The 12,081-nt window shown below is 45.0% G+C and overlaps 1 protein-coding gene across 1 annotated transcript in view; it reads left to right on the top strand.

The window, feature by feature from the left end:
* The first annotated feature begins 628 nt into the window (after nucleotides 1-628).
* DIAPH2 (diaphanous related formin 2) overlaps nucleotides 629-12,081 on the top strand; it is a 340,556-nt gene continuing 329,103 nt past the window's right edge. Inside the window, exon 1 of the mRNA XM_083722729.1 lies at nucleotides 629-836. Coding sequence (XP_083578855.1) covers nucleotides 717-836 — 120 coding nt within the window. The 5' untranslated portion in view covers nucleotides 629-716. The remainder of the gene's footprint in view (nucleotides 837-12,081) is intronic.

The following is a 12,081-nucleotide window of genomic DNA, read 5'->3' as shown; positions in this document are numbered from 1 at the left end:
GTCGAGAGTGGGGTGTTCTGGCAGAGGGACCCTGTTGAATTCCCGCCTGTGCCAGGGAAGGTCTGAAGAGAGGTCTGAGCCTTGACAGACGCTGCCCCTCCCCCTTTCCCTCCCCCTACTTCTTAATCCACTCCTTTCTTGTGACTCATCTCCCTTTCACAAACCCTTTTCTTCTCCCCTCCCGCCTGCCTTGCCTGCCTTCCATCCGGGCACTCACTTCCGCCAGGCTTTTCCTTTCGGCGCTCACCCAAGTCTTCTTCGAACAGCTTCCGGGCCCCATCCCTCGTTCACCCTCAGCCACGAGTGAGGGCATCGGCGCGCCTTAGCGGCTTCAGCGTGCCAAGAGGCTTGCGCGTGCGCACACAGGAGGACCCCCTGTGCGCGAGAGAGACGGGGGGGGGGGGAAGTGTTGAGTTTACGTCCCGCCGTCTCCTTCCTTCGCTTCCCCAGCCCGTCTGCCGTCAGGGCGCGCGCAAGGGAGGGGGGAGGAGGAGGGGTGGGTGGGTAAACGAGCGCGTGCGCAGAAAGCCGCCAGTCGCGCGCCGAGTGCCCTGACAGGAGCGGAGCGAGCGTGAGGAGAGCAAGGCGGCGACCAAAAAAAAAAAGGGGGTTGGGGGGTGGGAAAGAGACTTGGCGAGGCGGGGCGGGCACCTCCCTTCATCCCGCCATGAGTGCCTGAGGGAAGGGAGAGAGAGAGGTAAGGGAAGAGAGGAGGCATGGAGAACCAGGGAGCCGGCGGTGAGGAACCGCCGGGTAAGATGAACCCGAGGCGGGGCGGTGTCGGAGGCGGCGGCTGGCGCGCCCCTGAGGATGAGAGTAAGAACAAGCCCAAGCTGGTGAGTGAGGAGGTGTGGGGGGGGGGGGGCGCAGGGCTGACCGGGGCTTAAAGCGTTGCGGGGGGTGGAGGGTGTTATGCGGTCGAGGTGGCAGCTCGCAGCACACCCGGCCTGGCCCGGCCTTTTTAAAAACGGAGGGCGGGTGGGATGGGGGTTAGGGGTTAAGGTGTTGGGGGGGGGCGTTTCAGGCGAGAGTTTTTAAAAACCCTAGAAGCTCGCGGGGGGCACCGTTGCTTCTGTTTCGTCAGCCGCCTCGCGCGAGGGCCTCTAGGCGACGTGCAGTAAAACAACAACAAACAAACCCCAATTTCAGTAATGATAAACGACCAAAGGGTTCCGACTAGGGGGGGAAATCCTGCGAAGCTGGACTAAAAGACGCCGTGAAACAGCACAGAGCCCACACTTCTCTGGTTGCTGCTGCTAAAGGGGCAGTTACTGGGGTGGGCTGGAAAGTTTGCAGTCTGCTGTGCATGTGTGTGGAAGTGGAGGGGAGAATACGTTGACTAGGTTTGCATAGGGGTGGAGCATTTTTCATAGGCCCTGCTCCTGTGACATCCTGCACAGAGGCTTGGGTTGCCAGCTGTCTCTGGAGGCTTTGCCCTTGTGCCCTACAGGGGTTTTGAGGAGAGGCAGCAATGGGTTCATTAAGGCTCTTGTGGCATGGAGGTGGACTGGGTTTTCCTTTTGGCTTTTATGGATCAAGTGACTGTTAAAGGCACAGCTGCTGGGGTTGTTTGAAATGTTGGTAATCCTTGAGGTGGCCAGAAGAGTGCCTTTAATAGGCTTCATTAATAGCTATGTGTGTTTCGGGTGAGGTGGGAAATTAAGGGTCAGCTGCTTTACTTATCTCATCTCTTGTGCTTTTCACTGAGACTTGACTTTACTATTTTGTTTGGTTTTGTTCATTGTTACCTGGTTCTTCCTCCTACACATTTTCATAACAGGTCACATAGAATCATGGAATTGTAGAGTTCGAAGGTATCCTGAAGGTCATCTAGTCCAACACTCTGCAGGAATCCTGCCCACAGCTGTCTTTGGGTGGCCTCAAACCACCAACCTTCTGGTTAACAACAGGCAGATGCACTATGGTTGAAGGATAGTTGTGAGTGGCACGGCTTGGTAGGATTTGAACTTTGATCTCCCTGGTGCCAATCAACATGCCTAACTCCTATACCAGGCTTCCTCAAATTCGGCCCTCCAGATGTTTTTTTGGCCTACAACTCCCATGATCCCTAGCTAGCAGGACTAGTGGTCAGGGATGATGGGAATCGTAGTTTCAAAACATCTGAAGGGCCGAGTTTGAGGAAACCTGTCCTATACCATCCTGACTCTAAATTCTTTCACCTGTGGCTTTTCACAGAAGATTGGTTTATCAACTGCAGTGACTGGCCATGTTATTAGGACTTTCCACAGAAGTTTGAGATGCAGAAAGCAGCAGGTGATGCTTTTCATGGTACAGAGATGGATACTCTAATTTGTTCCTTATTGCAGGCCAGACTACTGTTAGGAGCAGCTTTAAGTACTGTTTGAAAAGTTGGCAGCGCTTTGAAGGCAGAAAGAGGGAGAGTGCCTGAGCTTTTTTTTTTTTTTTTTTTTAGAGAACCTAGGTAGGCTCTTAAATGTTGGCAACTTTTACTGGCCTAGTTCCTTTGACTTGAACAGCACCACAATAAAACACACACAAAGTGTTAGTACTTGAGTGCTGGACTCAAATGCCCACTCAGCCATAATAATAATAATAATAATAATAATTTATTATTTATACCCCGCCCATCTGGCTGGGCCTCCCCAGCCGCTCTGGGCGGTTTCCAAAAAAATATTAAAATACTGTAATACATCAAACATTAAAAGCTTCCCTAAACAGGGCTGCCTTCAGATGTCTTCTAAAAGTCTGGTAGTTGTTCTCTTTGACTTCTGGTGGGAGGGCATTCCACAGGGAGGGCGCCACTACCGAGAAGGCCCTCTGCCTGGTTCCCTGTAACTTGGCCTCTCGCAGTGAGGGAACTGCCAGAAGGCCCTCGGTGCGGGACCTCAGTGTCCGGGTAGAACGATGGGGGTGGAGACGCTCCTGGGTGTAATTGGGCTCACTGGGTGTAATTGGGCTAGTCACTAGCTTAAGTCTAACCTACCTCACAGGGTTCTTGTGGGCATTAAATGTGGAGGGGTGGAACTATGCACACAACCTTGAGTTCCTTGGAGAAAAGGTGGAATATAAAGTCAGCAAATAAAGAGATGAAATACAGTGGTACCTTGGGTTACAGGCGCTTCAGGATACAGACGCTTCAGGTTACAGACTCCGCTAACCCAGAAATAGTACCTCAGGTTAAGAACGTTCCTTCAGGATGAGAACAGAAATCGTGCGCCGGCGCCGGGAGGCCCCATTAGTTAAAGGTTAAGAACAGTTTCAGATTAAGAATGGACCTCCAGATCGAATTAGGTTCTTAACCCGAGGTACCACTGTAAATTAAACAGGCAGAAAAAGAAACAAGTGGTGGTGTGGCATTATTTGAAACTGACAAATACTTTTGTAGCATGAACTACAGTGGTACCTCGGGTTAAGTACTTAATTCGTTCCGGAGGTCTGTTCTTAACCTGAAACTGTTCTTAACCTGAAGCACCACTTTAGGTAATGGGGGCTCCTGCTGCTGCCCCGCCGCCAAAGCACGATTTCTGTTCTCATCCTGAAGCAAAGTTCTTAACCTGAAGCACTATTTCTGGGTTAGTGGGTCTGTAACCTGAAGCATATGTAACCCAAGGTACCACTGTACAGGATTAAATTACTCCATTGCTCTTTGTATCAGTAGTAGAAAAATCCTCACTTGCTACATTTCTGCATTCTAGACTACTGTTAAAAACACATGAAGAAAGCCAGTAAAAAGTTGCTTCCCCTGGGCCTTCAGATAATTAAATAAATGAAGGAGGAGGAGGTGTGGGCCAGGCAGCAAGATAGGGTTGGTAGTAGATACTCAACAGATAAACCGTTCACTGCCCCCAATATGCAGTGATTGGAAATCGCTTCATTTCATATTGGACATCTGTTGCTTCCCTGACTAGTATGTAGCTGTTGATGGCACTGGAGCCCAACTGTGAAAAAGGAGACAGCAACCATATCCAAAGAGTTGTCCATTTCTTTTGGTCTTAGCAATGTTCTAAATCTTGAAGAAACATCTGACAAGACTTTAATAGTTTCATATTTTCTCTTATTTGCGTCTCCAGACTTGGAAGAGCCACACCTGTTAGGTTTCTGCTGGTTCACAACTACCACATATACTTTGCCAGGGAGTGGTGTGGCACCCTTGTTCTCAGGTAGTGTGGTGTTGGCTTGGTTCTTCTGAGGTGGATGGGGTATCCCATCTCTTTTGGAATGTTCTGGGATTATGGTGGTTTTGGTTTTTCCATAGTGGATTATGATGGAATTATGCAGTGGAGCAATGAGCGACTTTTGAAACAAGCAAGAATTGCCCTTCACTAGCTGGTTTGGAGTCAGACTTCTGGTTCCCCTATGTATGGAGAAATGCCAAGTGGAGCCAGACATAGGTTGCAGTTGGTAGTGTGAGGCTAGCATGGTGTCTGTGTGGTGACATTCCATTGAATGATGCCTTGTAGTATTTACTTTGGGCTATTTTACACTGAATCAAACTCTTGTTCACATAATCTTCGATAGTCCATTCTGAGAGCAGTTCTTATAAAGATATTATCCATATTGCTATCCAAAATCTTATTAGTGGAAGATACCTGGGCTTGAACATAGGATATTCTTTACATGTTTCATTATTTAAAGTGTAAATTTAGTTTAATGGTGTTTCATATGTCACATTTTTTTTCCTTCTGGATCATCAATGACACGTTCCAAGCCATGGTTTATTATGCGTATGGACACTGTTCATAATTTGCTATTTTCATGGATTTTTTCCAGTAATTCTATAGTTGGGTATCAGATGTGGCATATGAAGCAACTCTTAGAAGAGATACTAATAAATGTGGTAGGAACCCTTGACCATTTTCTCCTTCCAGCAGAAATGAATAGTAAATTAGCTTCTCTCAGCCTTGATTAAGACTCGCAGCATAATCCTATGCAGAGATACACATAATTTTGCATAGGATTGTGCTGACAAATGGAGCTGATTTAGAGATGGCAATTTTAAGTGTAGCTGGCCTGAAAAATATGCATGAGCAATACTGGACCTGGAATAGCTTCTGTGTTGACCCTTTAGCATTTAAGGATGGGGTGTGACAGAAAAATACAAAGCACTCTTACCTGGCTTTGACAATGGTATGCCATGTTTAACTATTTTTGTGTGTGTTTTGGGGCAGTATTAGAAACTCAGATATATAAGCTAGGGTCCAAATGGCTCCTTAAGTCAAGGTTACAGAGAATATCTACAGTGGTGCCCCGCAAGACGAACGCCTCGCAAGACGAAAAACCCGCTAGACGAAAGGGTTTTCCGTTTTGGAGGCGCTTCGCAAAACGAATTACCCTATGGGGTTGCTTCGCAAGACGAAAAAAATCTTGCATCCCCCCGCGGGTTTTTTCCGCTTTTTCCGCCCTTTTCTTAAGCCGCTAAGCCTCTTATCAGCTGTTCCGCTGATAAGCCGCTTAACAGCTGATCGCTGGAAGCCGCTTGACAGCTGTAGCGCTAATCCGCTAAGCTGTCAATGGGCTTGCTTCGCAAGACGAAAAAACCACTAGACGAAGAGAATCGCGGAACGGATTCTTTTTGTCTAGCGAGGCACCACTGTAGTTGCTATTTTTGGGCAAGACGGCTCTAAGGCCTTATTTTTCAAATGATCGACTGACTGTGATTGATTATCAGTTAAGCATCTGGCTAGTTCAGATGACAACCTCGAGCAAGGTAAAGAGCTTTGACAACTTTAAGAAGAAAAGTCACTTGATCCAGGGACAGTCCACATATATATTGGCCTGTTTCTACCACTTTTTCTTAATGGTGACATGGAGCATTCATAATGTAAGAATATTCTTCACAACTGTGAGCAAGGCAGTAGGGTGGGGTAAGTGAAGACAAGCAACAATTAACTATAACATTGTTCACTGCTCCTGCTCAGGCTGCACAAAAAATATTGGTTTCTGAAATTTAATCTGATTGTGCAGATAAAATCTAAGTGAGCGAATTTTGGAAGATGTGGTATTAGTGTGTGAAAACAGTCAAGATCCAGTGATCCCCAGGCATGCACCTCTAGATTGTGGAGATGTCAGGCATCTTCACTTGGTCGCAAGTGGCAAATAGCCAGGTGCAAAATGCACCTGGTACCTGACTAATTTTGAACACTGGTTTGGGGACACCATGTTTTGGCACTAAACTCAGAACAAGCTCAACAGTGTCTGCATGCTGGTGCCAAGGATGTGCAAGGCTTGGGATCTAAGGGACCCAATCTTAATTTTTACTTTGTGAGTAATGTTTTGGTTTTTTGGATGTGGTATTTTACCCACATATACAGCTGCCTCTTCCTGCAATTGACTACAACTAACAGTAACCACCTGTGGGTCAACAATTGTAACAGGAAATCTTCTGTAGCTGTGCTTTTAACAATATGATTCAATTTTCAAAAATGAGTGATGCTATTTGCATCAGAAAAATGTGATACAAGGCTTGTTTGCATTCAGGTCTAATCTAAGCCAGTTTTGGATATAATATTTTCCCTCCCCATATGCCACAAAACAACACTGTCTTAGGAAAATGAATGGTTTTGGGTATCATTCTCATTTAAAGTCCTGTTGAGGAAAACATGTCCTGCTGTTATGGATGTGTGTTACATCCTTTGGACTTATACTGACCCTATAAGTCTGGAAGACAGAATTTTGATCAAAGTTACCAAAGTTATGCACTGTTCTTCTGTAACTGGTGGGGAGGCATGTGCAGCGTAGTACTCCACTGGTCACATGTGGGAAATGGCCACGCTTCTAAGGTTCGTAAGCAAGTGGCAAATTGCATGGAAGTGTGCCAGACTATTTTCATTACCCACCTAAACATTCAGGCGCCTCTCACTTCTTTCATACTCAAATTTGTAAGAAGATTCTGCACACCTAAGCTCAGTGAAACTGACTTAATCACATCTACAGTTGTGACTGTTCTGTATTGCTTATGTAGCTTTTCTTATAAAACCTACTTGGGAAGAATGATTGTAGCCTTGCACGCTGTGCTACCCTTCATATTTTAGTTGCTATATGCTGCTTTTCTGTATGTTATGTAACAAAAAAGTATAGATATATTGAACTATCTTTTGAGCTTCAAGTTAGCAACAAGGATGCTTTACAGTTATATTAATAATATGGTAACAGTTATTTGCTGGTAAAAGCTTATAGTGTTGAGGACTTATATAATTGAACTGATAGGGCAGTTTCCGCAGGAACAGTTATGTCACTCCACTTTAAGGATGATTTCTTTCCTTGATAAGAAGGGAGCCTAGCCCCAGCTCATGCCATGTTGCACTGTTGTGGGGTTGTGGTAGCAACCACAATTTATCATTCAGGATGAAACTGACCAGACCATAATCTGTCTGGTCAGTGTTAAAATAACGTCCTAGAGCAGTTCTGAAAGTATGAAGCATGTGGAGGGCATACAGAGCAGTCTCTTGGGCTGTTTTATTTTGGCTTGTTTTAAAGTGATTAGAATTAATATTTTGAGCAGGTTCTAAACTTGTACAGCGTCTCAAATCTGAAATCTCAAACATCTTATTTCCTTAAGATCCCAAAGTAAAATTCAGTTTAGGTACTATTTTATTGAGAACATAGTCCAAATGACTATATCTCTGAAGATAAAGTTTGTTCAGTTTATTTTTGGCCTTGTAACTGAAGAAGTTGTCCTGGCAACTGCCTTGCACATAATTTACAGGGTTGAAAACCTGCCAAATTTAACTTTCTAAATTCTGGACCCACTTTGTTGTCTTCACTTTGACCTATCAGTCACTATCAATGGTACCTCGGGTTAAGAACTTAATTAGTTCTGGAGGTCTGTTCTTAACCTGAAACTGTTCTTAACCTGAAGCACCACTTTATCTAATGGGGCCTACTGCTATTGCTGCACCACCACACAATTTCTGTTCTCATCCTGAAGCAAAGTTCTTAACCCGAGGTAATATTTCTGGGTTAGCGGAGTCTGTAACCTGAAGTGTATGTACAGTGGTACCTCTTGTTATGTACTTAATCTGTTCTGGAGGTCTGTTCGTAACTGGAAACCGCTCGTAACATGAGACGCACTTTCGCTAATGATGCCTCCCGCTGCTGCCACGCCGCTGGAGTGCGACTTCCGCATGCATCCTGGGGCAAAGTTCGCAACAAGGGGCATCTACTTCCGGGTTAGCAGAGCGCATAACCCGAAGCATTAGTAAGAAGGATGGTGTGTAACATGAGGTACCACTGTAGTTAGCTTTCCCGAACGTTGAAAACCCGGCGGTAAATGCTTCAGTTTTTGAACTTTTTTCGGAAGCCGAATGTCCGATGTGGCTTCCGCTTGAGTGCAGGAACTTCTTGCAACCAATTGGAAGCCGCGCCTCGGTGGTTGAACTTTTCGGAAGCTGAATGGGTTTCCAGAATGGATTACGTTCGACAACTGAGGTTTGACTGTATTGTCTTTTTTGGGATAGTTTGTGATTTGTTACAGCACAGTACTATACTATGTAACAATATGATTTGTGTTAACCTAATGTGACTGTCATTTAACTACTGATAATTCCTGAAATTATACATTGACTGTGGGATAAATTTGTTTAAAATGGAAAGCAAAGCAAAATCCTTTTTTCTAAATCTGAGATTCCAAATAATTCTGCTCCAGCACAGGAAATGCAGCACAGGAAATGCAGCAATGTGTTTAGTACTACATACCATGCATGCCAGTGAGTTGGATTATGCATAAGAGGCTTCCTAGAGAAAAAGACTGAAGTTATCATGGCCTTATTGTTAGGAAGGTGTTTATATATTGTGACCTAAATATTCTAGGTACATTGTTTATGCTTTTTGCTTTAAATTTTGCTGTGAACCTCGTGTGTAGGCAGAAATGTATGTTGTGCTGAAATGTAGACCTTCATTGTTTCAGTTCTGTAAGTTGTGACAGGTCAAGTCAAGTAAGTATGTAAAATTGGATATGAATATTATTTAGTGAAATGCTGATTGCAGTCAATTCACAATTGACAAAAGTTTAGCTTATGGGGGCTAGCAGTATTTTTAGGTACTTTGATTCTCTCTTCTTAATATGTCTGGGGCTCCAAAACTACAGGTGGTGTTAATGTGTACAGTTAATGGGATATGACTGGCCATGCTAGATTTGAAGTTGGACAGACATTTTTCTATTTTTCTCTAGTAGTGTGTGGCTTTGCTATCTTCTTTGAAATATCAGAACCTATTTGTCCTACAGGGACCCTGAATTCTATCTCTGGTATCTTGTGGTCTGGTTTGTGTAGGTTAACTGTGCAAGAAGGACAGATGACACAATGGATTGACTTAGATTATTTTTTATTTCTTCTCATTACAAATCATGTGACAAAGCCAGAGTTGTTGGATGTTGTGCTACTGTAGTACCGTATTTTTTGCCCTATAAGATACACTTTTCCCCTCCTAAAAAGTAAGGGGAAATGTGTGTGCATCTTATGGAGCGAATGCAGGTGGGAGGCTCTGCTCAGTGCTCCCTTTAAAGAGCCGTGTGCAGTGTGTGTGCAGCTCTTCGGGGCTTTTCCCTAAGGAGAGAGATGGGCTGCCCTTTTCCCTCCTTGGGGAAAAGCCCCTAAGAGCAGCACATACGCTCAGCGCTCTCTTTAAAGGGAGCGCAGCTCTTGGGGGAGCCTTAGCCGCGCACAGCTTCTCGTGGGCAGGGGATGAAGGCTCCCCTTGCCCTGGAGAGGCTGAGTGCGGCTAAGCCAGAAGCCAGGACAGCCAGCGGGATCGCTGTGCTACGATCCCGCTGGCTGTTTTAGCTTCTGGTTTAGCCGTGCGAAGCCTCCACAGGGCATGGGGAGCCTTCATCCCTGTGCCCTGTGAAGGCTTCGCAGGGCTATGCAAAAGCCAGAACAGCTAGAGGGAGTGCTGTACAGCGCTTCCTCTAGCTGTTCTAGCTTCTGGATTAGCCACGCGAAGCCTCCGCAGGGTAGTGGGGAGCCTTCATCCCGTTGCCCTGTGGAGGCTTCATGCGGCTATCCCTGGCTTTTGCAGGAGATGGGGGAAGGGACAGAGCGCATGGCTCTGTCCCTTCCCCCACCTTCCAGAAAAGCCCCCAAGAGCCGCGCTCCCTTTAAAGAGCACACGGCTCTTGCGGGAGGAAAGCCAGTAGGCTTGCTTTCGCTGAAACCAGGAGGGCAAGAGGGATCGGTGCGCACCAATCCCGCTTGCTCTCCTGGCTTCAGGGATAGCCCTGCAAAGCCTCCTGAGCGAAGATGGAGGAGTGCTCCCTCTTAGCTCAGGATGCTTTGCGTTGTTTTCTTATTTGACCATATTTCTAGATCTTTCTGGCAGTCACAGCCTCTCAACCTATCTCACAGGGTTGTTGTAGGGATAAGGAGGGTGAACTGTGTACTCCTTGGAGAAAGATATAGGATATAATGCAATAAATAAGCTTCTGCTTACTTACTTATGAAAGCTGGAGGTGCCAGGCAGATGGAGTTGTCAGATGCCAACCTGGCACCCAGAGATCTCCATGTGGTCGCAATTGGACCCATGACTGTCAAAAAACATGCTGGCTCCTGGGGAATTTCTAAGACTGGTAATATGGGTTAATACTGCTTTCCATCTAGATCAGAGGTTCCCAAACTTGTTTGGCCTACCACCCCATTTTCAGAAAAAAAATATTCAGTGCCTCTCTGGAAATCTACCTTCTTTAAGCAAACAAACAAAGATGCAGTGACAAATCCTTTATGTATCTATATTTCTACCTACATGATACAACATAGTAAATAAAGATGTTGTTATAAGTAAGACACAGCGGTAAGTGTCATTACACGACTGCTGAAACATGTACAAACAATTTTTCAAAACTGGCCGAGGAGGTGGACTAGGCTCCCAGATTAAAAACCCACGTGGCGGACTAGAGTGAAGCCTGCTGGCTCAGTCGATCTGCCCAGTGTCAGGGCTTGTGCCACTGTCGCCTGTCATTGGCCCAACAGGCAGGTAAGCTGTGAGCCACTTCCTGGGCCTGGGTGAAGCTGAAAAGGGTATACTGAAGCCCAGGTTTACTCCTTTCGTCCAGCATGACCACTGGATCCAGGAGAGATCTGGCAGTAAGCATCATTTCACAACAGATGAAGCATGTACTTTACAAATGGTTTTTCAAAATTTTCTTATGCTTCCACTGCCCCTTTTCAGCACCCCTCCCCCAGTTACACCCGAGGCTACTACCACCCCCTGGATCATTCCAGCACCCCCCAGGGGGCAGTATCGCCCACTTTGGGAAAAACATCTGGATGTAAATGGTAGAAGTCTAATGTGCGAACCCTTCCTCCATTGCAAATGTTAATGAAGAATAATAATTAATGATGGTAGTGAATTACTTCCTTTTCTCTGGCCTGAATCTTCCATCATTCAGCTTTGATGGATATGGTCAGACCTTAAGATTCTTTTCCTGGTTAGCTACCGTCTGTTCTGACCCTGTCAGTGTATATGTGAAATTATATATATATTTCCCTAATGTGCATTAGTTTATATTTATATTGAACTTCATTTTACATTTTAAACAGTTTGGTGATAGTACTTCGGCTTCGTGGGTAAGCATGTGTAAGAATGGGCTGTATTTAGCCCATTAGTTTCTCTTGGAATTGCTTAAAAGTTACTGAATGTCTTGATGCACATATGAATGTCATTTGAATGACATGTTTCTGTATTATTATTTATAAAATTTATATACAACCCTATACCCATAAATCTCAGGGTAGTTCACACCATAAAATCACAATATAAAAAACAGAAAATACATAACAAAAACAACCGAATAATTCCCCCTTAACAAAATATTCCAGTAAGCTTCTGGAACTATGGATGGTGCACATATCAGAAAAAAACTAAAGTACACAACAATTGGCTTATTGTACTCAACTGAAGGCAGAAATCTCTATAAACAGAGTAAGAGATAGTCGTTCAGAACAGTTTGCAGAACTCCACCAGCTTTGGATCCTTGACACTTCTCTAACTGGTGGTAAATTAAACCAATGAACAATAATTTAAGCACAGATGTAGCATAGGAAAATAGTGAGTTTTATGCAGACTTCATGAGCAAAGTATAAATATATGTTGATACTATGCTGTCAG

Source organism: Podarcis gaigeae (genome assembly GCF_964106915.1).
Source record: "Podarcis gaigeae genome assembly, chromosome: Z".
NCBI classification, from domain to species: domain Eukaryota; kingdom Metazoa; phylum Chordata; class Lepidosauria; order Squamata; family Lacertidae; genus Podarcis; species Podarcis gaigeae.
Note: the sequence above shows the minus strand (reverse complement) of the source record. Positions and strands in the feature narration are given on the sequence as shown.